The sequence below is a fragment of the Asterias rubens genome, chromosome 21 (genome assembly GCF_902459465.1).
Source record: "Asterias rubens chromosome 21, eAstRub1.3, whole genome shotgun sequence".
Lineage (NCBI taxonomy): Eukaryota > Metazoa > Echinodermata > Asteroidea > Forcipulatida > Asteriidae > Asterias > Asterias rubens.
In genome coordinates, this window is record NC_047082.1 from 7,482,735 (window position 1) to 7,510,425 (window position 27,691).

The following is a 27,691-nucleotide window of genomic DNA, read 5'->3' on the forward strand; positions in this document are numbered from 1 at the left end:
ACAAACTCCACAACTTTCATGTATTTTTGTTTCCGGAACTCCTCGGTTTATTCTCGGTTTATTTCACATAATTCTGTAAACATTTTACACCAAAATGAAGTATTTTTTTATGAAGTAGATAATGCACGATTATATAAACAAAGAAGAAATCTATGGCATTTGTTTTCTTTTTCTGGATGCATTTTTCTCTTAATAGCCGTTGCATCCCCCAATGTCAAATAGTTGGAACATTGCGTTAAAGGTTCCCTATGCTTGTATTGGTTTATATCACATAATGGTACCCTCTGACTTCCGTCATTGTTGGCAAGTCTTAAAAAGGTTGCTTTTGGTTGAACCAAAGTGGGTTGGGCGGGGGGGGGGGGGTTGAAGGAAGGGGGTGTATGGTTGAACCCTCATATTGAGGCTTTTATAATCTGAATAGTTGCTCTGAACTTTATATCTTGGTTATCGATGTATACAAACCCGTTCCAGACGTTGGTTGCAACTCGTCCTCACTACGTTCTGAAAAATGTAGTCTCGCTGCAAGACAAATGTGCGAGGCGGGGAGGGAGCGAGCAGGGGATCGCGAGGGTTGAGTGATAGTGAATACCAGTTCGGTGTGATGGGGGTATTTACATGATGGCGTATCTTTTGAGCCCGTGGCACGCGAATTCTTAAAACAAATACAATGTCAAGATATGTCTCAAGTTTTTATCAATGAATGAAATGACGATAAGGTGCAGTGCCGTGATTCAACAAAATCTTAAAGGTTCAATGAAGAAAATGTGTTTCACGGTTGTATAACATCTCAGAAGGAGTCGTATAGTTTGATCATGCTACTATGCATACACAGTATGCGGAGATAAATAAAATAGAAAAATGTTAATTATAAAAAAATATATGTTTGTATAATAATTAGAAAGCGTACTCGGTAAAACAATGGTAAGCCGATAATTCATAACATCAAATACCCCCTTTAACCATGTACGTCATAGTTACGTCACACATCATGTGTTTCGGGTTACTATTTTGTCCTGCACCCTGGTAAATCGTGCTATACATATAGGGCATGAAGCTTTGTCATATCATCCTTATCAATCCCACCAGTGGGTCTAGGGATGCTGGTTCCCTATTCAAAGTGGAATGCTTGCTCTAGTTCCCCCTTGGGACTAACAGGTGTATAATGAAGCCCGCCCCCTTTGCCTCCTTCCGGCCCACAAGCACATGATCCAAAATACAATCTTTAGTAACTTTCAAACACCCTACTACACTAACACAGCTCAGTATTAAACGGGAGCGGGTGGTTATGGCGGTATTCTCAGATGATAAGATTTGGAACTCTGCACGCACAGCAGTACCCCAAACAAGAACCTGAATTATCAACTTTGCAACCAACGATATTCATCAACTTTGTAACAATGACCTGAATAGACAGATTGACCGCAATCACATTATAATGGGCCTTCGAGACTTCGAGATTTTTTTTTTACTGTGAGAAAGAAAGCGTATAGGGTAATTTGTATGTTTTGACACGCATTTGTTGTGAATACACATCATCAGGGGTGCGGAACGAATTTGGCAACATTGTTCTTTTAGCGTTTTGATCTTCATTATGCCGGGAAACAATACAAACAAATATAAAAACAATACAGCATAAAACCACTTACAGACATTTAGTTAATTAAGTGAGTTGCAACGGGAGACTTTTTTCAGGATTACATGGTGGCAGCATTATTGTTCTAAAAAATGTGCGCATGCTCAGAACTACGTTAGCACTGTAAGTATGCTGCCACCTAGCGTTAAAAAGTCTCTCATTAATAACACCCGTGTATAGTAATAATATGTAACATTGATTGCCTAAACTTCTGCACAAGTAAGATCTGCCCATGCGCAGAGCTATAGAAATGCATGGTTATAATCTGCTGCCACCTAGCGTTCATAAGGTCTCTCCTTCAGGGTGTGCGTTCTCATTGATTGAGCGCAGCAATAATATGGCTCAATGGTGCCCCATCCATTTGCGTTATTCTGTATCCAGTCAAAGAGATCACCAGTCTCATTCTAAAGCTACATTGGTTCCTTAATGCGGAATGTAACATTACCGATTTTAGAAGTCTAAAGTTCATACGTGCAGGTACCAGACTTTGGTACTAACTCCTTTAGAAAATCATGCATTTCGTGCTTAATCTTAAATGTAGACACACTAAAGATGGAAATGGAAATACATATCGTTTTGTTATATCATATGATTTCCATGTTTTACATTATTTTTACAGGTAATAAAATTACTCAGTATTATGGATATAAATTATTCAGTATAGACAATCAGTATGGACCTGAGATTACATATTAATATTGAATGTTTTATTTCAAAGCTTATTACAGACAGAAGAAGTGAATTAGATAATGATGTATGAGCTATTTATACACCTTGCCATTGCAAAGGTGGAAAGTTTGCAAACAATTGCTTTTGGTCACAGTGTCTGTTAACATGGTTGAATGTTTTGCTAACATTCGGCTGTTCATGCTGACCAGCGCGGTTTGTATATAAACAATAGAAAGGTCTATAACTAAGTGGTTAAGTTACCTGTTATCAATATTGTCGTGTCCCCTTCCTTTCGCACCAATCATGTACTCCAATTTCTCTTCAACTTTGGGAGCCCCCCCCCCCCCGTCCTCGGTTTTGGTTACATTCATTTATGTGTGGTAGGCAACACGACGGCTGCTTCATGATAAAGCTCTAATGTCCAACTTGGCATTAATGACCCAGTAACAATACAAAGTTTTCAAAGATAACAATTTCGCACTTAATTATAAAATAGTTATATTGTACACATTGTACGACTCTTAAGAATTGAGAAAGACATGATCAAATTTGGTGAAAAGCAGCCATAGAAACAGGTTTTAAGGAAATACACATTATTTTCAATGTGTTGACGAAGGGGTGGGCAGTCTACTTGTTTGTTCACTATCATTCATAGGCATTTGCTGGAATAATCTTTATTTGGGGATGATTGTAAATTGTTCTTTTTAAACGTGCAGTGTTAAACCTTACTTTGCACAGATAATTAATTTGTTCAATGCCGAATGTGTAGAGATATATCATATTGCACTAAATAATATATAATTGTGAAAATTCTTTTCTAGAAATGAACTTGGCTAGTCTATTGTCACTGAATAAGATATTGTTGAAGATTATAAGTTATGTAGAGTTTTGGTTTATACTTGTATTTCACTGGATTATTGGCTTGTAGTAATAATGCCCGCCTGGAATGGAAAACACCTCTTTAATAGTGAGTGACACGATCTACATGGTTACTGGATAACGAGCTTGCGCCGGTGTCGTGGGTATCGAGGGACCACCTGATATAATGGTGATTTCATTTAGAGCGTCATCGTAACTTGGGGGTGGCCTCGTTATATCACCCACAAGCTCAACACCATTCCCAACAATGATCGGGGAAGTCGAGTTGGAGCACCCCCCGGAATTGTTTGGACCAGCGTAGCTGGTGTCCCCAACCGGATTGGCAGCGTCGGATGGTGGTGCCCTGTGGTGTGGGGAGCGCGTGTCGAACTCATTACTAGGGGGTGATTGGGTCAAGGGAGGAAAGATAAAGTGTTCACTCTCTTGATTGGTTGGCCTGCTGTAAGCTGGCATGACGTCATCACAGTCAACCGAGCATGGTAGTTTAAACTGCACCGATGGTGAGTCTTGGTGAAGTGAGTCACTATCGTAAGCCTCTCTCATTGGTCCAGCTTGGTTTGTAGTCTCCTCCTCAAGAGGTTTAGTTTTAACCCCAAGAGGGCGTAGTTTCATGCTTTTACCCTTACTCTTTGCAGATTTAGAGTTTGGTGGCGGCGTGGTGCCGCTATCTGAGGTCCCACTGTCGCTGGTCCGACTGTACGGTTTCTCAGTCCCAGACGACGCGGCTTTACGATTGTTTGATTTGCCAAGACCGATTCTGAGCCCACTCGTTAAATTACCAATACCTGTAAGAATGGATGGTTTTTGTTTGAACTTCCGCGGCTTCCACTTGCTAACAGGTTTTTTGTTTGAAAGTCTCGGTTGTGGAGTGTCGTTAGCCCGTATATCAGAATCCGTAGATGACACGCTGTGGGTGTCATCCTCGATTGTTACACGCTTAGGTGTGTTTCGCGGTGAAGTTTGACTGTCGCCCGAGCTCCATTTGCGGCCGAGGGGGGCGTGCTCCGTCCCTCTTTCGTCACCTGAGTTTAGTGGATTCTTAAGGACTGGTTTAATAGGTTTGTCTCTTACTCCGTGGCCAGGAGGGATTCCCTCTCTTTGTGGACTCTGAGCACCGGCTTTAGTCCACGTCGTGGTAAAACCATCATCCAATTTCTGCACAATCACCTGGTCATCGTCAGGAGTTTGTGGGTGATCTTTTTCAGCGCGGTCTCCTCCGAGGGCGCCCTCATTGTCCTGATGATAGGAACTGAGTAACGGTTGGGTTTCGTTGGTATCTTCCGCGTCGTTGGGTGAGGTACCACGTCCGCGACCCTGACCGTTTGGCCGGGTTTCAGACTGTGGTGCCCCGTGTCTGCAATGTGATTGAGGTTGCTGCCCACCGCTCAAGGTATCGTGCTGAGATATCTCAACGGTTACGGGGGAGCACGTCGGATCTGTACGATCAGAATTGCCGGTGTTACTCCGACGTTTTTCAGGTACCTTCCCACCCCTCCTAGTCTCGTCCATTGTTCCAAACTGAACACCACTTGGCTGGGAGTCCGCGTACTGTTCATCGCAGTCTCTGTGCTGATGTTTTCCCGATTGCTGGGTCGAGTCCGAATCCTGACCGTGTGTGCCAACCCCAGAGTGACCAACAATCAGACCCATCCGACCGATTGCACTGAAGATTTTAGGTCTCTCAACCGGCCCTGGATCTGGGAAGGCATCCGACGCCAAGCTGCTGGAACTCTGCCTGTTGGCATGGTCCGTGTACATAGTAGAGCCACATGTCCGATCCCTAGGGTAGACAGGGGTGCTTGGCTCCCCAATATTACACCTATAATTAAGTGGAAGGGAGTCCTTATTATAGTCCTCAGGTAGCCTTGGATGTCTGTCAACACCCGTTGCTCCCAGCTCCAACGAGGCATTACTGTAGGTCTCATCATGACCAAGGCTACGATGAGGGCTGGACTGTGAGTGCACACTCCCCTTGAACGATCCTTTCAGCACGTTAGTGGTGTCCACAATAACGTCCATCATATCAAGACATGCATCTCTAATGTTGAGACTCACCAAGCTGCCATTGAGCTTAGCTTTATCCAGTGCCTCCCTGTGCTTGATGATTTTATCCTGTCTCTCTTGTTCGCGATAATACTCGGAGAAGTTATTCACAATGATTGGAATGGGAAGGGCAATGAACAAGACGCCACAAACACAGCATATAGAACCAATAACCTTCCCTGCTGGGGTGGTCGGGTAAATGTCTCCATAACCAACAGTAGTCATGGTGATTGCAGCCCACCAAAACGAATCGGGGATACTCTTGAATTTAGTCTTCGTAACATCCTTCTCAACGAAGTACGCCAAACTTGAGAAGAGCAATATCCCGATGGCAAGGAAGAGGATAAGTAAACCGAGTTCCTTGTAACTCCGACGAATGGTGTAACCGAGTGACTGCAATCCGGTCGAATGCCTCGCCAGTTTCAGGATCCGCATAATGCGCATGATCCGGAATATCTGGACCAATCGGCGAACGTTTTGGAACTGCATCACACTCTCGCGTGATTCCTCGAGAAACATGGTTATGTAATACGGTAAGATGGCGATTAGATCTATGATGTTGAGGGCGCCCTTGAAAAACTTCCACTTGTTAGGGGCGGAGATCAGACGTAGTAAGTATTCCAGCGTAAACCAGGCTATGCAAACGCTCTCCACGTCAGCAAGGTCTTGGTTGTCCATTTCCCGCCGGTTTTCATCCATAGGCTTGAAGAAGTCCATTGTGTTGAGTGATAGAGCGATGGTTGAAAGAATAATGAAGAGAATTGATAGCACAGCCACAACCTGTAGAGAGTATAAAACAAAATTTTAGACAGGTGGAAAGCCAGGGCCCAAGCCCAAGCCGTGGTTTCGAAAACGGCATATGTGTCACATACGCCAAATCGTGAAGAAGACTTTGTACCACTCAGGGGGCTTTCAGATGCATATTGAACCAATAAGCCATTGTGATGCACGCTGTACGGGGTCGAATCGTCAACTCATAGATTCATAATAATTAATGTCTTTCTGAGTGTCTGGCTGGTCGTAATTCGTAGATGGAAGTTTAACTACCGCTGTTTTGGGTCAAGGCTGTTTCCTCCTATTATTATTATGGAAGCGGAGATTGTCAATCATTTTTTAATTACTGATCAGCCCCACCAACTATTTCTCATCCCTTGTCGCTCACAGTTCCGTAAAATGGTCTTACATAAAAAAGGGTTGCTTTTAAATCTACAACTGAAATCTCGTCATCAACATCTTCTCTCATCTTTAGAGGGTCGCATGGTTTTAATTTAATTACCCTGCCAAATAATATTAATACTTTTAGAATTGACTTATTTATCTTCGAATAGTCTGGCAGGCACTGTGTACTGTAAACAAGAGCGTGCATTAGTCATCGCTAGGTCCAATAAAAAAATATGTTATTTGTAGAAACAGACTCCGTTTTACGATCATTTTTGTGGCTTTTTCACGATAAATACGCGCCAATTCAGAGTGGATTCTCAGAAGATGTTTAGATAAAGATTGGAACTTCCGCAGCTCAATTAAAGACGAGAAACGATTCATCAATGCTTCTATGTTTACTTGTTTTTGTTTTCAATGCCCTAAACATAACATTTAACCTATAAATCTGTCACCAAAAAGGTGGGCATACGTTTCCGTTGAAACAGTAATTGGTGACGTTTTGCTTGGTGTGAGTTTTTGTTTTCCAAATTGGCTCAAGGACCATTCCTAAGTTAGGACTGGTCTTAACTCTTTGTGAACTCGACCCCTGAACATCTTAATTTGGTAAATGTCAACGACCAGTATTCTCACTTCGTGCATCACAGCATATGCATAAAATAACAAGTCGATGAAAATTTGAACTCAATTGGTCATCAAAGTTGCAAGAGAACAATAATCAAAATCACCCTTGTTACCCCACAATATTGTGTGCTCTCAGATGCATAAAAAAGGCTTCAAGCTGAAATATTTTAATAATTTAGTGAAAAATTACCTTTTTTTTCTCAAAACTATGTTACTTTAGGTTTCTCGCGATGTTTTTTTTATATATTACCAATAATTTGTTATGCTAACAATTACTTTGAGTTGTCAAGTGCCTTAAATGGATATTATTTTACCCCATCCCGCATACGGACTAAGATGCGAAGAATTCCCGGTGTGGTTTGCGCCCAAAGCACAGCCAGGTTTCGACTTGCACCTCGCTCCATAGAATCCCCAAGTGACAATAACGCGTTCCTTGGAAGACAGCTTCAAGAAAAACTTCTATAAATACATTTTTAACCGGTTGCGGACTTCAAAGGGCGTGGTTTATTTGATTGACGTCACGGTGATCACGTGATATTTGGACATCTAAATCGGATTCATTTGTATGAAGCAGATAATCATGAAGTCCTAAAATATCTTTGACGACACCTTGTTTTATGTTCATGGACGACAACAAAAACCCAGAATATAATCCACTCGGGACACTATTGGCTCAAAATAACTGTTAATAGCATATACATATAGTGAGAAACGGCTCCCTCTGAAGTAACGAAGAAATATTTAATTTCTCACTCACATAATAAAAGACTTCAGGCCTGAAGCCTTTATTCGGCACCTGAGAGCACTTTGTGCAACAAGGGCATTATTCTTCCATAAGTGTTCTCTTGCAACTTCGATGACAAATTGATTCAAAATTTTTTACAGATTTCTTATTTTCTGCATATGTTTGGATACACCATTAAGAATACTGGTCTTTGACAAATTACCGAAGATGTCCAATGTGCCTTTAATATTCATATCTGCCGGATTACGTATTCAAACTCCTTGTATTATAGCCTAACTGTATGATGCCCTCGTCGCCATCAATCATTCCAAGATGCAAACGCCTGAAAGACCACAGCTTCACGGCTTCGCGCCAAAAAGGCGACACATTTATGCCCCACTTTCCCGCCACAAGACGGCCTAGCAGCGCGAGGTACACGAGCTTCAAAGTGCCCATGAATATTGCATGGAACATCTCACCGTTGGACTGTCACTCGTATTTATTTATTTGTTTGTATATATTTTTTTATAAACAGACGTCATTCCTGGGTCGATGACAAATTGTAAATGACCATAGGTCTTGTTTTCTTTTACTCTCTGTTTTTTTAATTTAGATATCATTATGAACAACAAGGAAAAATGACTGGCTAAATTTAAAAAATGATTTCGGGGTACCCAAAGATAAGTTGACTAGAATGGGACTTTGTTATTTATTTACTCTCTCCTAAACCCTCATACGTAAACTGCTGATTTATGGATAGACATATTTCGTTCCTCCGCACTTAAGTCGTCTGTAATTATTAAACCAATTTCCAAACTAAGACTTATGTTTGATTGTTTGTTTGTTTGTTTGTTTGTTTGTTTGTTTGTTTGTTTGTTTGTTTGTTTGTTTGTTTGTTTGTTTGTTTGTTTGTTTGTTTGTTTGTTTGTTTGTTTGTTTATTTGTTTGTTTGTTTGTTTGTTTGTTTCTTTGTTTTGTTTAAAGACTTGTGTACTTTAGCAGCTATAAATAACCCAGGCCGTCACCTGTCTTCTGAATTTTTCTGTTTGGTTCCTTTCCATTTTGTTGATCTTCTTTTAATACAGCACGTTGATCAACTTTGGTGGAAATTTGCGATGTATCAGACTTCATCTTCACTATTATTGTTAGCAGTAGATTTATTAGTATTATTATTACTGAACACGGTGCTGTTTAGTAAAAGTAATTGCCGTTTTGTAAAGTTTATCTTGCGGACAGTCGGTCAATAAAACGTCCAAGGGAGCCCGTTTGCCCTTAACCCAGACCACCGTCACCATGGTAACAACATCTGCATCACAAAACCCCAATACACATTATTTAAATTATAATCAGTATACCCCCCCCCCCCCCCAACATACTGCCTCAATTCACCGCTTATAAGATCAAATTCCCGATTGGTCATGGCACTTTACGGTTTATCGCTTTTAAGCCAATATAAGACGTTAAGCAATGACGTCATCATGCCGTCATCTTAAAGGTAAAACAAACCACACACAAATATTTGAAAACGCAGAACTATCACCTATTAACCTCTACCCCAGGGGCACCCAAGTTAGGTTAACAAGGGGTGTTATACGACTTGAACGACTGCATAAACAGACTAACTTAACCTGGCAAACGACCCTCATGGTTTAACGAGATAACCCCTGGATGTAAAGCATAATGGGCTTAAATTGTGTCATCCGCAGTGTTGGACTCCTAAGGGGACGATGTTATTGTCACTCAGCATACACACCCTGGGGATGAGGTCACGCGACGCCCGTTCAATGCAATTTGTTTCATGATAAATTGGTGTTGCTAAAGGTGTTGGACGGACGAGAAATAACCCAGGCCTACATAATAAAGTTTCAACTTGAAGATTGTGACACCACCTCTTTTCATCCAAGGTTCAACACAGTGTCAAATGCAAGGGCCAACATAGGAACCCATTACAAGTTGTAATTTTGTATGGTCAACAAGTTTTGACAATTAAATATAAACAAGCAGAAATAAAACTTACCCGTGCGGCCTTGGAAGAGTTTGGTTTCTCCATAAGATCCCATAACCTTTTCCTCCTACTCGACCAACATCCCGTCCCGAAGACCTCTTGATTGTTCTCCCTAAGACTCTCAGTTATCCTCTTTTCCTCCTCAAGAAGTTGCTCTTTCTTCTGGTGGTACTTATGCTGACAACAAGACTCCAAATACAACTCATCGATGCCCCAATACTGAAGATCGTTGGCGAAAGACATCGGGCACATTCCCTCGATGAGATGTAACTTACCGGTGCGGTAGAAGTTCAAGATGGAGTTGAAGGAAGCGGGGTGTCGGTCGAAGAAATACTCATTATCAACCAAAATGTAGTCATCGCAAAGGGCAATGATGGTCTCGTGGGTGGTACATTCACGGAGCCTGCCAAGACGGGAGCGCGGGAGACGGTTCAACGTACGCCACATTACCTGAAAACAAAATACAGATTTTTAGATTGTTTTAATCAATGCACCAACCTACCGAAATGACCAACGCCACAAAATACCACAGGAGACTGTGGAGAGAGTTCACATGAACATGGCACTATGACCAGTCTACTCTCCTGCCCAACTGGTCCATGCCACAAAATACCACAAGAGGCTGCACATGGAGAGTTCACAGTACACATGACACTATGATCAGTCTACTCTCCTGCCCAACTGGTCCATGCCACATAATACCACAAGAGACTGTGGAGAGTTCACAGTACACATGACACTATGACCAGTCTACTCTCCTGCCAACTGGTCCATGCCACAAAATACCACAAGAGACTGTGGAGAGTTCACGGTACACATGACACTATGACCAGTCTACTCGCCTGCCAACTGGTCCATGCCACAAAATACCACAGGAATCTGCGGAGGCTATGCAAGTGTAGTTTCCGCATCAGCCGAACTAACAGCAGAAACCAAAGGCTATAGCCTAGTTTAAAGTTCGGTACTTTGTTGAAGTCTGAGCAATCTCCTGCCCAACTTACTCACACCACAAAACACCACATGATACTAATTCAACAGTCACAAGCCACTTTCCACATACTGCTAGCTGTTTGTACGAACAGAAGTAAACCATGCATGCAATGCTAGCTTGGAAGATGTGGTACTTTGTGGCACTCTGGTACCAGTGTCATCCGTACAAGAAGAACCCCATGCACCCAATGCTAGTCTAGAAGGTACGGTACTTTGTGGCAGTCTCTGGCACCAGTGTCAGCTGTACAAACAGAAGTAAACTATGAAGCCAATGCTAGCCAAGAAGGTATGGCACTTTGTGGCAGTCTGTGGTAACAGTGTCATCCGTACAAACAGAAGAAACCCATGCATTCAATGTTAGCCGAGAAGGTATGGTACTTTGTGGCACTACGGTACAAGTGTCATCCGTACAAACAGAAGTAACCTATGAAGCCAATGCTAGAGTCTTGAAGAAAGTGTGTCACTTTGTGGCAAGTTGTGGTATCTTTTTTTCATGGCTCACATGATATTTATGTCCAAGTTCACTCCAGTTCCATTTTAAAAGAAAAACAACCACAAACAAAAGAGAGCAATGATTTCAAGGTATTGGGTAGCACACGATAAAAGGCCTTTTAAAACCAGATCGGTTTTATATATGTTTTGTTTCTGACTATAAAGCAATAATTTGTTATTACAGTCTCAGTCATGGTTTTTATCTCAAGGCAGTAAAAACCAAGAGCTTGCTTGCATGGTCGTTATTACTTTATGTCCCTTCTATGATGGCACTATAAATGAAACACTGCTAAACAAAAATAAAAAAAATAAAAACACTCTAATTATACCGACGAGGCTTTCTGAGTTGAGTAAATGTAAATTGACCCACCGTTAAAAATAAAATTAAAAATAAGAGGATTTTCAGGATAAAAATATCGTTATTCAAATCCAAGTCTAAAAGCTTTCTGATTCTGAAAACCTTAAAAACGCCACAGCAAAATTGTAGTTGATACAAACAAAATGAAGAAAGTGTTAACATGCCGAAAATATTGTGCATTGTTTTCACAATTTTTTCCTGACTCACAAAACTGATTCAGCAAAAAATAAATACAGACTTGTTATTTTTTGTATTATGGTTAAACACACAAAGCATGAAATCTGTCTGGGACTATTTTGGATGCTTTGTCGATCCTGTGTAAAGCCTTTAAAGGCACTGGACACCTTTTGTAATTGAAAAAAGACTAGTATTCTCACTGAGTGTATCTCAACATAATTATGCATAAAATAACAAATCTGTGATTTTTTTTACTCAATTGGTCATCGAAGTTGCAAGAGAATAATGAAAAACCACCCTTGTTGCACACTGTTTTATGTGCTCACATCAGATGCATAACATTAAAAGACATAATAAGCTGAAGTGTTTTGATATTTAAGTCAGAATTAATTATCTCTTTTCCAAAAAAACTACGTGACTTTAAAGTGAGCCGTTTCTCACATTTTTTTTTGGTATTATCAATAGCTCTCAATTGCTAGTTACCAACCTTTTATTCTGAGTATTTACCAACAGTGCTCATCAGTGACAGACGAAGTGAATTAATCCCCGGAGTAACGATGTGATTAATATTTCGATGGCAGGTTGTTTGTATACTGTTGGATGTTCGGGTCCATCCTGAGTCAATCTATCTGACGTTAAAGTTCACATGGTGGTCAGACTGCAGGGTTTTGCAATTAGACTCATGGACTACAACCCCATCTGACTTGGGAAACGAATTACCAGTCAGTTTTCTAGTTTAAAGGTGCAGCACAGTTTATTGAGAATTTATAATCACAGACGCCAGGATGGGATTTGAGGCATTGCATGGAGGATGAGAAATCAATCTATTTGGTTTGCCGTAACCACTGACATAAAGAACAGGGTCCAAGTACCGTGGGTTTGTCGACTCTCAACCCTCGCTGCTTGGGTCGTGAGGATTTGGCCAGAATAATAAATTGTTGGATTTCTATTTTTATTTTATACTTTACCTCGTGTCTAACGCCTCCAACGTTGACAATGACGCGTTTAGACTTGGCGCGCAAACTGATAATCGCCATGTCGTCTGGAAGACTGGACGCCCTGGAACTCGACCTCTCTCGATGGATCGACATTCTTGTATCTCTGTAACACAAACCAACTCGTCCACAATGTCACAGTATGTACAGCTGTGGGTCGACTTGTCTTATATTATGGTATCTTTGTCAATGTTTGATGACGTGTTGCAGACGGGATTGGTTGGTGATTTCTGTAAAGTAATTCCATGTGGAGTGAAGAATCACAGCCAGCCATCTGTGGAGAAGTTTATAGCTCCGTGTCTCATCTCGTTGATGCATCTCAAGATCCTTAGTGTATACTTTGGAGCCAGCGCGGAGTAACAGTGTTGTTTGTTCTGTGCTTGAATTGCCTGCAAATAATCTACTCCCAAATAGTGAGTGGAAACAGCACACGAAGGATGAGCTGGCAATTTTGATGAGCATATGTACTTCTTGAGACAAACACTGCGTCGATCTAGAATGATTGCCTTCCCGTATTGCATTTGACCTCCTGTGCACCGATACTGTGTGCGAAGCTCATTTCTTGGATGTTGTTGGATCTGCGAATGGCAAACAAGGGAAAAAATTGTACTACAAATCAATTATGATATTAGAATGGAGGTAGCTCTATGATATTATTAGTAATTGGTGGTAAATAAACCGTGTATGTGAAAATCATAGGGTTCGATTGACCGTGGCCCATAGAGGACGGGGCCTACCGCAGAGCTGAATCCCAAGTCATGGTTTCAAAACGACGCCATTTTGCTCCAGCCAAACAGTATAATGGATCACAACTTTCCAACGCATCGGTCCCAGGCATGTACACGATGTACATGGGAAGCTGATATCATAAGCATGTTGACTATCCCACCTATAGGATAATCAGAGAATAGAAGTCTTGTTTGCAGTGAGCAAGCAAAGCCCCACCTCCATCACAATGCGATTTCTTCTGGCTGGTAAAGACTGGTATAAGATATCATAATCACCTTGAAAAACACTTAGAAGAAATCTACTCACAATACACCCGATGAAAAATCTTGCAAAGAATCACACACAAACAGATACTCAACACAAACTGAATATTTTATTTTAGAGCACGTACAACTCGGGAGTCCTATAAATTTCACTGTTGCATTTCAGTCAAGTCAAGTGATCCCAAAGTCCAGTTCAGATCTTTGCTTTTGCGAACCCACTAACCCTCTTGGACATGCAGTTTCAACACCTGCCTAGCAACGGACATGTGACGTCACTGAGAGCGTGCCACGATCGTAGCTCTATATTTGAGCTTCTTTTTCCCGCCTGAATTTGATAAATTAATTCAGTAACATTTAAAGTCACTAGACACCTTTTGTAATTGTCAAACACCATTATTCTCACTTGGTGTATCCCAACATGTTCGAAAAAAGGTCTGTGAAAATTTGGACTCAATTGGTGATCAAAGGTGCAAAAGAATAATGACACCCTTGTTGCACAAATTCGTGTGCTTTCAGATGCCTAATAAAACAAGCTTCAGGCCTGAAGTCATCATTTGAGTGAGAAATTACCTCTTTCTCAAAAACTACGTTACTTCAGAGGGAGCCATTTCCCATCAACAGCTCTACATTTTGCTCATTGCCACAATCACCTTGAGTGATACCAAATAAATCACAGGTACCGATAGCCTTTGATATGAACCGAATATCATTGCAGAACTGTCAGTGTGTCAGTAAAGCGTCACTGAGTGGACACCAGCAGATGCTAACAGTCTGTCGTTTACAAAGACTTGACATCCACTTGAATGTTTATGATCTAAAAATAAATATGCCGTTTTACTCAATTATGTACAAAACATGTTTCTGCCATTTTCGAATCGATTGTGAGATTTGTGAAATGACATTGGCCTTTGCTCTCATCCTGAGCCTCTGTACATCATTAGTCAAGCTTAAAGGCAGTGGACACTATTGGTAATAATTATTAGCACATAATCTTACTTTGTTACAAGTAATGGGGAGAGGTTGATAGTAAAAAACATTGTGAGAAACGGCTCCCTCTGAAGTGACGTAGTTTTCGAGAAAGAAGTAATTTTCCACGAATTTGATTTCGAGACCTCCAGTTTAGAACTTGAGGTCTCGAAATCAAGCATCTGAATGCACACAACTTCGACATTGGTGTATTTTCTTTCATCATTATCTCGCAGCTGTCCCGATATTTTGTCAATGTTAGTATACAAATGGTAACAAACGAGAAAATAATACGTCAACACCCTTTGTGTATAATATAGTTTGTACGGAAAAAGTCAATATCCGCCATCTTGGATGGTCTTAGGGTTAGGGTTAGGGTTACGTTGTTTCTCCATCAGTTTAATTATTCTCAGAAAATTAGCATAGAAAGTAATTTCGACTAAAGACAAATACGTATGCTGACAAATAATTTTATATAATTTCACATCACCAGTTACGGAATTAAGTGTTTAATAGCACACACCATTCCATTAAGAATTGGCCACCGAAGTTGCAAAGAATAATGAAAGATAAAAAAACCCCTTGTTGCACAAATTTGTGTTCTTTCAGATGCCTAATAAGTCATTTTATTGGGCATCGAGCTACTTGAGTGAGAAATGACCTCTTTCTTAAAAACTATGTTACTTCAGAGGGAGCCGTTTCTCACAATGTTTTATACCACCAACACCATTACTTAGTACCATGTAGGTGCCCTTACTCTATGGTTGTGTGCTTCAAATTATTTTGAATAATTACCACTAGTGTCCATTGCCCTCAATCACGCAACATGCATTATGTATTATTACAGCGAAGTCGTGCTAGCATCCTGTGCTTGGTAAAGAGCCCCCCCCCCCCCCAATTTGATTTCCCTTTCCCCTTCTTCTAAGCATGTCTCCATCAAGCTAATTTGTCTCATCACGATGTAAAGTTGAGCATGTGTTTTGAGAATTGAAGCAGACCTGGAAGGCTGCAACACACATTATAGGTCAATTGTGGGGGCAATGAACTAGTTTATTGCTCCATTTGGTTAATACAGCCCAGCCCCTGTATATTTAAGGGAAATTGATATTTTCCACGATTTTTGTTTTGGTTGCGTTTTTAATGTGACATTAATTATTCACACTTTAATGATGACGTTGTAAATAACAATGTCTTTGTAAACCGCCATCACGAAATAAATATTTATTGAGTGGAATTGAATGTTATTGTGGGGTACTCCAGTCTTTATATAATAACCCTGCTAAACCTTTTCCAACCCTTTTTGTGCTGTTTTCATAATGAAGCTGCCTACCAAATATAAAACATTAATTATTGTAAACCCGTTGTGACAACTCGATTTCTTGTGCAATGTTCAACTTGAACAGCCGCCAAATGGCAACAGATTCTTAAAATCAAACATTATCTATACACATTTACCCTCAAAAAATGGCGGCCCAACCTGAAGACAAAGCCGATGCCGTTCTCCCATAAAGACACCTGGGTGTGTGGAGGGGTGGGTATGTGGGAGGGGGGGGGGGCTATCGTCAAGATCGATCGTGAACACGCGACGATACTAAGAATGCTAACACATGAGCAAGCATAAAGCCTGAAGAATGTAAGACAATCGAAGGTGAACGCCATTCATGTAATTTGATTACTGTGACAAAAGTATCGACAAGTAATGCGCACACAGTATCTCTTACCAACATTGATGCATTCCGCGCGCAACTTCGCGCCTTTATTCCGCTCCATCTTTTTTACGCGTTGCCGAAAGCCTTGAATAGCTTATTGATCGTTCGCATAAATTAAGTTTTTTATTTTTTTTTATTTCGAGCCATCACATTTGAAAGGAAATGTCAAAGATGTATAAGACTTGAAGGTTTGCATGTTGAAAAAGACAATAACTAAAGAAATATGCAGTGACGTCATAGAGGTTAATCTATTCTTGTTTTTAAAAAAAAATGTTTGGGAGAAAGAAACCTTCTGTAGACATGTTCTAAGTTTTTCTGGTTTAAAAACACAAGCATTACACCAAATCATAGCTTATCTCTAACTTGGATAAGAAGAAACAAATCATGACGTCACTATTGCGTCACTGTTTTTGAGATAATGAATTGTCCTTCAGGGTTGGGCGAGCATGACTGTCACGCGTACATTGTTATTGGAATTCATTTTGTACACGGTTTGCTGATCGTTGTCAAAACGAAGTGTAAAAAAAGGTCAAATGGAAACCAGAATGACGAATTGGCAATGAACCTCTGTCTCACACCATACCGTATTATAACAATATTTAGCTATAGTCATCTGTAAAAGGAAACAGGTCGACTCGTACCCAAGTCAACTCGTCCAAGTCAACTTACACCAACTGTTAAGTCAGCTCTGAGTCATCTTGTACTCAACTCGTACACAGACAACTGGTACCAAAATCAACTCGTACCAAGTCAACTTGTACCCACCAGGTTAACTCATATCCAAGTAAATAGCATTGGTTGGTGGTCGCTTCCCGGGAAGGAGTTCGGACACATTTACACGTCCCATCCTTTCCTACACACCAACACGCCTTGAAGTCTACCCCACTCGTACCTCAACCCCGTACATAATAACCTCGACCCCCCATCCCAAACCAGCTCAGCTCAAAATGAGAAGGAGTTCGGACACATTTACACGTCCCATCCTTTCCTACACACCAACACACCTTGAGGTCTACCCCACTCGTACCTCGACCCCGTACATGATAACCTCGACCCCCCGTACCCAAACCAGCTCAGCTCAAAATGAGAAGGAGTTTGGACCCATTTACACGTCCCATCCTTTCCTATACACACCAACACGCCTTGAGGTCTACCCCACTCGTACCTCAACCCCGTACATGATAACCTCGATCCCCCATCCCAAACCAGCTCAGCTCAAAATGAGAAGGAGTTCGGACCTATTTACACGTCCCATCCTTTCCGACACACCAACACGCCTTGAGGTCTACCCCACTCGTACCTCAACCCCGTACATGATAACCTCGATCCCCGTACCCAAACCAGCTCAGTTCAAAATGAGATACATCAGCGTGTCTCAACTAGCAATGCAAGATATGATTTTCTAGGCTAAACTGTCTGTTCTGATTTCTAAGAACCTTCTACCGCTATCAACACTGTTCAATATTATCTCAGGGCTAGCACTATAGTTTGTTTAGTGTTACCATAACCTTCCAACATGGCGGCGGGCGCCCTGATTCCGACGGCTGATCAAGTTGGCTCTACTGCTGCGCGCATCAGTCGACGGCTGTTCGAGTTATTGCCCCTGTTAGATGCAATTGTGTCATGCAATACTGTCACTTCTGCATATGCAATCGTGTCCGGGGCTATGCAAAAAAACGTCCATTGGACATCTACATGACTGTTGTGCGCACGTAAGCGAGCGTGCATGCACTGAACCTACGTATTATGCAGCATGAATATTTACGTATTATTGCAGCGAATACCCAACGGCCGAACATTTCCCATGTCATTCAAGACATGCACTTCGTTGTTTTAGCTTGTAAAAAAAGGCAAACGTGTTCCGTCGACCAAGGGCGTTTAATTTACTGCAAGGACGGTTTTGCAAGGGGGCGGATACAACTGCATATGCAAATGTGTCCGGGCGGACACAATTGCATTATGCAGCAGCGTCCGGGCGGACACGATTGCATATGCAAAACCGTCTGGCGGACATTTTTGCATATGCAATACTGTCATCCGGATAGTATTGCATAGAGGACATAATTGCATGCGACACCCCTCTCTACTGTCGCTCGCATCAGTCGACGGCTGTTCGAGATCTTGCTTCTGTAGCTCGCATCAGTCGACGGCTGTTTGAGTTGGCCTCTCCTGTCTGCCGCACAGTCTGGTTTCTTGTGCACATCGACGGTTGCAGTATATAAGGCCGTTTGGAGGCTGAGTTCGCTTTATTGACTACGCCTTCTAATTAAGATTGCGCTTGAACGTTTTCTAGCATCTTCGCCACAACAGCTGAGGTCAAGTTTCTTTCTTGGCAGTTGCTTTTTTTTGCTGTAAATTCGTCAATCGATCCCGCCTTTTTTATTAGCTACGGTTTTTTGCGAAGTGCTTCAACGAACAGGAATATCAGTTGCTGTAATAACGTCCGTACTGTCCAATGCACCTGTATTCCATGCTCGCAAAAACTTTGTCAAGCAATTTTGGTAATATAATAATTATAATAAAACAGCTTTTATATAGCGCCCTTAATCCCATAAGGGTCCCGAGCGCTTCACATAGGTTAAACATTTGAACAAGTTAAGAAAAACGCCAGAACAATTTAAAACAAACAGATTAAGAATGTTTTAGAAAATTACAACACCCAAAACAATGATAAAAACATTTTAGCAAGTTAAGAAAAATACTGAACAATTTAACAGATTAAATAGTTGCATTAATGTGGTGCTTTGCAATTGGGAAATATTTTGTTCTAAATCGAATCAACAAGGGAATCCTGAAAAAAAAAAATCATAATTTTTTTTAGGATTGCAATTCTAGTGTGCAGGGAAAAAATCCTCAATCCATTAACCTCGAGTCGACCCAAAATTACTGCAATGTCATGGTCTTCACTAATACAGCATCTTAAAACATACTTTATAGTCAGTCTGTCTTCTTTTGGCCAGCCTTTCTCTAGAGTCTTATTCTAGTTCGACCTCGCCTTGCCCCATTTCAGAGAGCTACAATTCGTTAAGTGCATGTGTTTAAGTGGTTGTACCATCAATTAGTGGTACGCCTCACGATGCAGCAAGATTTCCCTGTGGATTTCCGACTGATTCACAATGATTAAGATGCTCCTGCCGTGACACAACCCAGAGGCAAATGATGACCAGCTAGAGACTTTGGCCCTTTTCGAAACCACGGCTTCGGCTTTGGATTCGGCTCGAGGCTCCGTTCTCTCGTCTGAAACTCTGGGCGCGTATACGCAAAGCATGCGCAATATTGTCAAAACAACCACGGGGCCAAGCTAGCCTGAGCCGAATCCAAAGCTGAAGCCGTCGTTTCGAAAAGGGCCTTAGTTAACTGCTGACCCTGGACTTCCCTGATCGAGCGGCCATTTTCTTTTCAATCGTAAAAAATTTCTGACGTAATATAATGATTTTATATTCAGCGGAGTTTCATTTACGAAACATAGTATCCAACCCAATCACGCCCGCAGCTTTTAAAATGGACACATACACACAAAAAGTAGGGCAAACGTAGATGGGTCGAACAAGGGCTTCGTATCAAGGGAATTTTCTCTTTATGTGAAGCCAAATTAACAGCAAAACAAAATCCTCCGGAGTATTTTTCAATTCACTTAGCGGCAGAAACTCGGCATTGTGCATTTCATTCCACACGCTTCAACCTCTATACGTTGGTGAATAGGAAACGCAGATTCAGCTCAAATTATCGCGGTTGCCATGGATATACGAGTTTCTGATTTAATTCGTCGTGGCGGGCGGTATGATCTTTCCAAGGTTGTCACGAATTTAGGGATGTCATAAGCAATAATTGCCGAAGATCTATAACTCGCTCTGGACCCAGTTTTCTGCTGGGCCAAAATAGGCAGGATACCAGTAAAAGATTAATGTGAAATGTTATTTGGGCTAGTTTTTGAGATCATCGACACTCCGGAGCCGATATGTGCAAGCAGGAAGAATAACTCATAGGAAGACACGATCTGAAAAGCGTTTCCGCGGTAACGCTTCTTATATTCAAATTTCTGGGAATAAAAAGTGATACATTTTTCCATAACCGTAGTTCTATACTGAGTGAAATGTTTCCCAAAATGATTTATTTTATCCATAGCTGCTGTACTTCTTATACGTAAGTTTTATTTGCCATTAATTTTCAGTGTCATTACAAGACGTATATACAGACTCTTTAGAATTCTTACATGCCTTAAGCCTCTGTGCCCCGAGGAGGAGTCTTCCCAGCCATCTTCATGAAAACTACTCACGAATTTGTAATCCTATTATGAAAAGTTAAATTTCAGTCCAGGGTATTAAATCTTGTAATGGATGTTGAGTTGGCGAACATGTGACTCGGCACAAGAAGCTAACCCAATGGATGTTGAGGAGGCGAACATGTGACTCGGCACAAGAAGCTAACCCCTGTAATGGATGTTGAGGAGGCGACCATGTGCCTCGGCACAAGAAGCTAACCCAATGGATGTTGAGGAGGCGAACATGTGACTCGGCACAAGAAGCTAACCCATGTAATGGATGTTGAGGAGGCGAACATGTGACTCGACGCGAAGCGATTATTTCGGGAATCTTTCCTTCCTTAAAGTGTTTCCTGCACTTCTTGTTAATTTCCGCAGATTGATTTTCCCCCTGAAAATGTTGAGATTAAAATTGATAAAATGTCTAAGACCCTGCGAAACAGAGTTGGTTGTCTCTGATGGGATGAAAATTATAAGATAAATCAAAAAGTTAACTTGTGAGTTCAACAAAAACGAGTCTGATGTTTGTATGGTTATTCTGGCAATATGAATGGCAAGCACCGTAAAGTTAATAACAGGCATCGTTTTAAGAACAACTGATTAAAATCCCAAACAAAGGCCTGGCAGAAATACACAACGAATTAATCTACCATTAATAACCAGAAAAGGAGAACAATACAGCTTAAAAAGATTGATGTACAGTTTTGTTACGTTCAAAACGTAGCTTTTATTTTTATTTTGTATGTTACAGTTTGCGTCACATAGTTCAAGAAGAGCTCCATCATTGGTGTTCTCTCCTTATCATAATCTATGATGTCTTGTAAGACGGTTTTCTACGCCCTGCCTCTTCATGACGTCACTATTTCTTGAGGTCTCCCCGAGAATGAACTTACGTCACGATGGGTCTCCCCTCTTAAACAAAAGAAGACAGCAGTAGACTCACATAATTCTCACAACGGGTCTTTAAAGGCACTTGGCACTATTGGTTGTTACTCAAAATAGCCATAGCATAAGAAAACTTACTTGTTAACGCAACTATTTACGTAAGTTACTACGTAAATTTCACAACCTTAGTCATTTATGTTTTTATTGTTTTGTTCATTTTGTTTTGCAATTGAATTCCTGGCGGCGTTTAGCTGTTCGAAACCACCACAAGCTTGTTTATTAAAAATAAATAAATAAACAATAGGCATAATATAATTATTTACGTTTCCTTTGCATAATTCCATGGCTTATTAGCTTAGTGCTTATTTTAGTTTCATGTCTGTAATTATAAAAAGTTTATTGAACCTTGTATGCTCAAGACGAAGAAAAAAAGGTAAAGAAAACACAGATAATTTGTTCCTAAATTAATTATTCATTGTTTCATCTTCTACAAGCAAATGATTTGGTTGGAATGAACACATCAATACTAACGCAATGAATATGAACTTCAAAAACAAAACAAGTTTATACAAATTGCGACAAATTTGGCTTTGATTTTGAAATTAAATACAAGAAAAGGTTGCAGTATTAGTGCAAATATTCCAAGTTTTTCAGCGTCCATGGCAGAGCAGCATGGTGAGTGGTTAGGATTCGACCTCAACAGAAAAAGACGACGCATAGCATTACATATGCACCAGTGATGGATTAGGTTCATTTTTACTACTCAGTATTCGATTCCACCGTGGTCTAATGAAGTCCGTACATTGGGTAGTCATTATTCGGTGTCCTTAATAATTACACGTTGTCTTTTTCGATTCTTCAAAGGTCAATATTTACATTTCAACGTTATCGATTCCACAGAAACCGGCATATCATAATCGATTCTGTAGTCTTTGTGGCTAGTGTAGTGTTACACTACAGTCCCTTTCATTCAAAGTATTATAGAACACTCCTTTTGATAAATGCTCGTTTTTTATTCGATTCTATTTTTGATATCAACTATTCGCTAACAACTTGTTATCATCTTCTTATCAATGTGTCAAAATAAATTGACAGAACTCTGGAAAGTACTGAGTATACATTGCCTAATACACATCGTTGAAAGGGCAAAAACAAATTAAATTCTGACTTGATCCCTTTATGCAAATGTAACATCTAATGCAAGGTGCTAACATTATATACATTTTCACAGAGCTCGGGAAAGTACTGAGTATACTCCAAGGTACAACCCAAATTATGATTGGTTTTCCCTGATACAAGTTCCCATGTACATCATTCCATCTCGCTCGGCGTATCAATATTGATGTGAGATCGCATTTCAAATAAATGTTATGCATTACATAGTAATAGTATAGTTGGATAAATTTCAACGCATACAAGGAAAGATGTAGCCTTTTGTCAAGGCCTGAGTGCCACGATCACAAGCGACAGGAATGGGAGAACACGCACGCGAGTGGCGAAACAACTTCACTACACGCGTGCGTGTTCTCATCTCCCGTCCCAGAAGGCCTCGAGAAAAGGCTATAGGAAAGATGCGGCAAAATGCTAGGCTGTTTTAACTACACATCCTTCGACTTGAATATACTGTAGGCCTAGGCCCTTATATGATTTTAATGGATTTCCAAGAGTTGCCCTGCGATTTTATTATACAAATTTATTTCAGTGGTTTTTCCCCGAGGTCCTGTCACCTGTTCAAAGGACTTAAGATTATTCCGATTTAAGAGATAACCGCGACTTGACTTCCCGAATTTACTTCTTCTTTTTTTTGCGAGCATCCCTGCATGAGCGGGGCAAATCATGTGCATGACGCAGCATTTTAAAGGCACTGCACACTATTCAAAACAATTGTCAGCATGATAACTTCTTATCGAGCAATGAGGAGCTGTTGATATAGTATTACACATTGTGAGAAACGGATCTCTCTGAAGTAACATAGTTTTTGAGAAAGAGGTCATTTCTAACTCAAATAACAAAATACTTGAGCCAAAGCCTTTTATTATGCATCTAAAAGCCGGAAAGTAAAGCAACAGGGGCGTTTTTTTTTTCTTTCTTTCATTATTGACTTGTAACTTTACAATTGCGTCCAAATAATCGCAGGTTTGTTATTTTTTATATTGAGATACACCAAGGAAGCATACTCACTGGTCTTTGACAATTACCAACCGTGTCCAGTACCTTTAAGCACTTGGTCTGGGCATGCGAGAGAAAAAACTGATGATAATTACAAGACATGTTGAAGACAAAGACAACATAATTTCATCAATGATTTTGGACTCCTGGCTGCGCTGTGAATGTGATGGAGTGAAGTGAATGCATTTAACTCATTATGTTAACAAAGGTGTTCCTTGTGTCAACAACATATCCATTTTGTAAAGTAAAAAAAAAGCACAGTGGGAATTTGAGTCACTTGTTTCAAATTTACATTGTGTTTGACGGGAATGCAATTTAAACTTGCAGTGATCATTTCTGTTTTACAGAACGCTTCAAATGTAACCTGTTGAAGTATCAAAGAATTCCGGGAAAAAAAACGGTGGTTGTTAAAAGGTGCTTTGGCCCTGAATGAGTGAGCAATTAAAATTAATTGCATGTAACAATGAACAGTTAATGTAAATTGGTCACGCTTCACTGTGTTGTCTCCATACGTTAATTACTACAAAACATTGACCTTTGGGTTGATGTATTTGCATATTATTTTGCACAATATGTTAATAAATACGTGTTTGTCTTTATCAGTTTAATTACTCGTCAGTTATTCGCGATTTAAATCTTTTAAAATGCAATGTGCATGACCTTGGGTCTTCCCGTTATGACAAACATCGTGACATTGTCTGTTGAACCCATTGACTGGTTCCCCATCCACTGTCCATTGAAACAGGAACCGCGATGGCATGAAATGAGAGTCTGCATTGTGCCGTCATACAAGCAATTCCTTAGGGTGGAATTCATAAATGGGATGGTATACACTCATTATGTTTACAAAGAGTACATTCATTCCGTCCCTCAAGTTTTCAAGACATAGTATTATATAAAGGGATCATGGGTACACTCATCATGTTTTAGAAGAGTATATACAATAATTCAGTTACTCAGGTTTTCATTCCGATGTTACTGTTCACAAGACAATATTATAAAAGGATGGTATCACTTGGTTTTCAGAAGAGTATACATTGAAAAGAGGGATTCACGTCATCCTGTTTTAAAGAGTTCATTTTCACATAAATGCACATACCGACGGGAAACATTCCTTCAATCTCATCTTCTTCGTACTCGGGGGGGGGGGGGAATAGTATAAAATTGATTGTGTGCACAGCCACAATCATGGCCACACTTTTGATTACACAGACACCAAATAGAACAACAGAAGACTAACAGAGCACTGATCAAAACGTCGAGTTGAAACCAAAACCAGAACCACCTCAACTCGATTAGAGATAGTAATTATACATGGTGTTACCGCAAACCTATCGTATTTCCACCATGCAAAATTTCAAATCCAACTGAATATTGAGGAAGTCTTTGCAGAAATTATATTCGTAAAACTCAACCACATATTATTCATCATTGACACAGCGATTGTTAATTGATAAAGGCCCTATAAATAACATTGTGGAACCGCTATATCAATTATTGTTTTATAACCGTTGTTCATAAAATGGACACGAACAAAACATGTAACCCATGACTTGGGCTGTGCGCTTTTGCATTGTTTTGAAATACTACATTGTCTCCAACCCCCTTATTATGAACATTACATGGTTTCGTCAACAAACCTGGCAGTGTAGGCCTACGCACTTTATGTAATCCACCATAAACAACAAACCTGCAATTTGAGATCGATCCGCCATCTGGGTCACGAGAAAATAGTGAAAACCCGATTACACATTTTTCGAGAAAAAAAACAAATTAATAAAACGCTCACTAAGCGATAAACTCCAAAACGCTTTATTTATTTATCATCAAATGAAATATTCAGACAGAAATATTTCAAGGGATTGTGTTCTACTATCACCATCATTAGACCGTGTTTTATGTAAATCTGTGTTTTCGCGATTTTTTTTTCTTTTCAATTCTGTAACCACAAAGGGAGTGTCCATACACCATCACTTTTCCGAATGATTAATTTGATATATATTTATTTATTAGAAAACATGTAAATATTGATTTATTTATTTTTTGATTTTTTTTTCCCGATTTTTTTTCTAAGCCAGTTACAATTCCATACACAAGTGCCTTAACATTTTTACAAAAAAAAAAAAAAAAAACAAGATGGTTTCTGGCTAGCAGTTACATGTGAACCATTTTTCATTTTGGTTTGCAGATTTAATCAGAAATGAGGCAAACGGTGTGTACAATTCATTGTGGATATTATTTACCATTAAGCAAATACTCATTGAGTGTGCATAAACGCTATTGAGTGACTGTCGCCTCGTTTTTAAAATGTGAGGTCCGCTCAAAATGTTCTCCACATCATCCATAATAGCCCCTTAACAAAACAATACAAGTTATTGTTATAAACACAAGCTTGGAACTGACCTAAGCGACCAGCAAATCTCACGACTGGATAAATTATGCTAACCGTCGAGAAAATGTTGATATATCGAGTGGACACGAGCGCGTTACGCGTTTATGTTAATCAGCTCAAATCAATTACTGATGTTGTGTGGGTACTTCTGCGCATGTTTGACATTCAGTAAGCAATTGAGATACACACAGCGGCAGACAAATTACTAATTGTACAGAAACATACATCATGATGATGTAGAAGAATTAATTTACCTTTCTGTTTATCTTGGTAGGTGTGTGTTTTCCAATGCGTGTCTCCCCCGTTGAACATCACATTGTTAGAATATCTTAGATACAGTGTCTACCGAAAGATGCGTCTTCTTTTGCACATCAAGACGCGAGATGTTATTTTCTATAGACGTCCCATGTTCTTGTCTTCGCTGTAGATGAATTTGCCATCCTCACGGGGTGGTAGTCACAATCGAATAGGCTTACCGCATTGCACATTGCATCCACGTTATTTATAGTAAGCGACACCGTATTCTAACACACACTATGGTTCCCTTGCCGTCCTGATATAGAGCGGGTTCGTGGTCGTTCGTGTGCGGCAATCACCATACTCCCCCGAATCGCCTTTCTTCCCCACTCTCCCGCTCTCTCGTCGTATGACGTCATCAACGGGGCATTGACAGGCGAAACTCATCGCTAGAGGACTCCGTGCCTCGGGGTCACGTGATCACCAAAGACGCTCCACGGAATCACATGTCTATGTTTTATTTATCGCAAATTAATAATGATGAATTTTTCGCCCGCAAGGCTCGCGCTCAAACTGTCAAAGAGACGACTGTTGCATACTATGATTTCAGCCCTCACAATTTCGTCACCACCCTTACCCCCCGATCAAATGTGCTAGTTTGAGAAAATAAAACAAATACTTGAATACTGAGGTACATAGCGACTTCAGTTTAGCCCACACCTTGAAGTGGCCCCAGGCCTTGTGTGTCTAGTGGCTTTTTTACAAGAAACAATAATAATACTAATTTAAAAAAATTGTCAAACAGGCCCACTGTCTTCTTTGTCATTTTTGAGACGTGGGTGGCTGTGAGAGAGCCAAACAAGGAGAGTAAAATGACTGTGAGTCTCATAAACGAAAATGTTAATCATTGTAAACTCCACTCAATCATATTTAATGATAGTTATTACCACATTCATCGTTCACCATAAATATGTTCTAAAGCACAAGATGAACTACAACATCGTACATAATCAGCAAATTTGAGTAAAACAGCAGTGAAGGCAACAATTAAACAAAATTAGCTAAAAGTTTGGTAAACAAAAAGAAATATCGAAAGCTTAATCTTAAGAAACTGAAGGAAACTGTGTCGATTTAATCTATTCCAAAATGTCGGTGCAACTACGAAAAGATTACTTGTTCCCAGTGATTTTTGTTGATTTGATAGAGCTGCTAAGCACAAAAAATGCTTATCATGAAACTTCTTCCGTGATAAAAACACTATTATCAACCAATTTCCACATTGCTTGTTGTGGTACTTGGCTGTTGTTTGCTTATCCTGAAAATCACGAGGAAA

General features: G+C 40.2%; 1 protein-coding gene across 1 annotated transcript; it reads right to left on the minus strand.

Annotated features, from left to right (window-relative positions):
- Positions 1-21: 21 nt before the first annotated feature.
- LOC117304418 lies at positions 22-26,737 on the minus strand. The gene is made up of 4 exons (XM_033788858.1): positions 26,376-26,737; positions 12,721-13,325; positions 9,748-10,185; positions 22-6,004 (listed from the first exon to the last, which is right to left on the minus strand). The coding sequence occupies exons 2-4, from the start codon at positions 12,841-12,843 to the stop codon at positions 3,284-3,286; spliced, it is 3,282 nt and encodes a 1,093-aa protein (XP_033644749.1). The 5' UTR covers positions 12,844-13,325; positions 26,376-26,737; the 3' UTR covers positions 22-3,283.
- Positions 26,738-27,691: the final 954 nt, after the last annotated feature.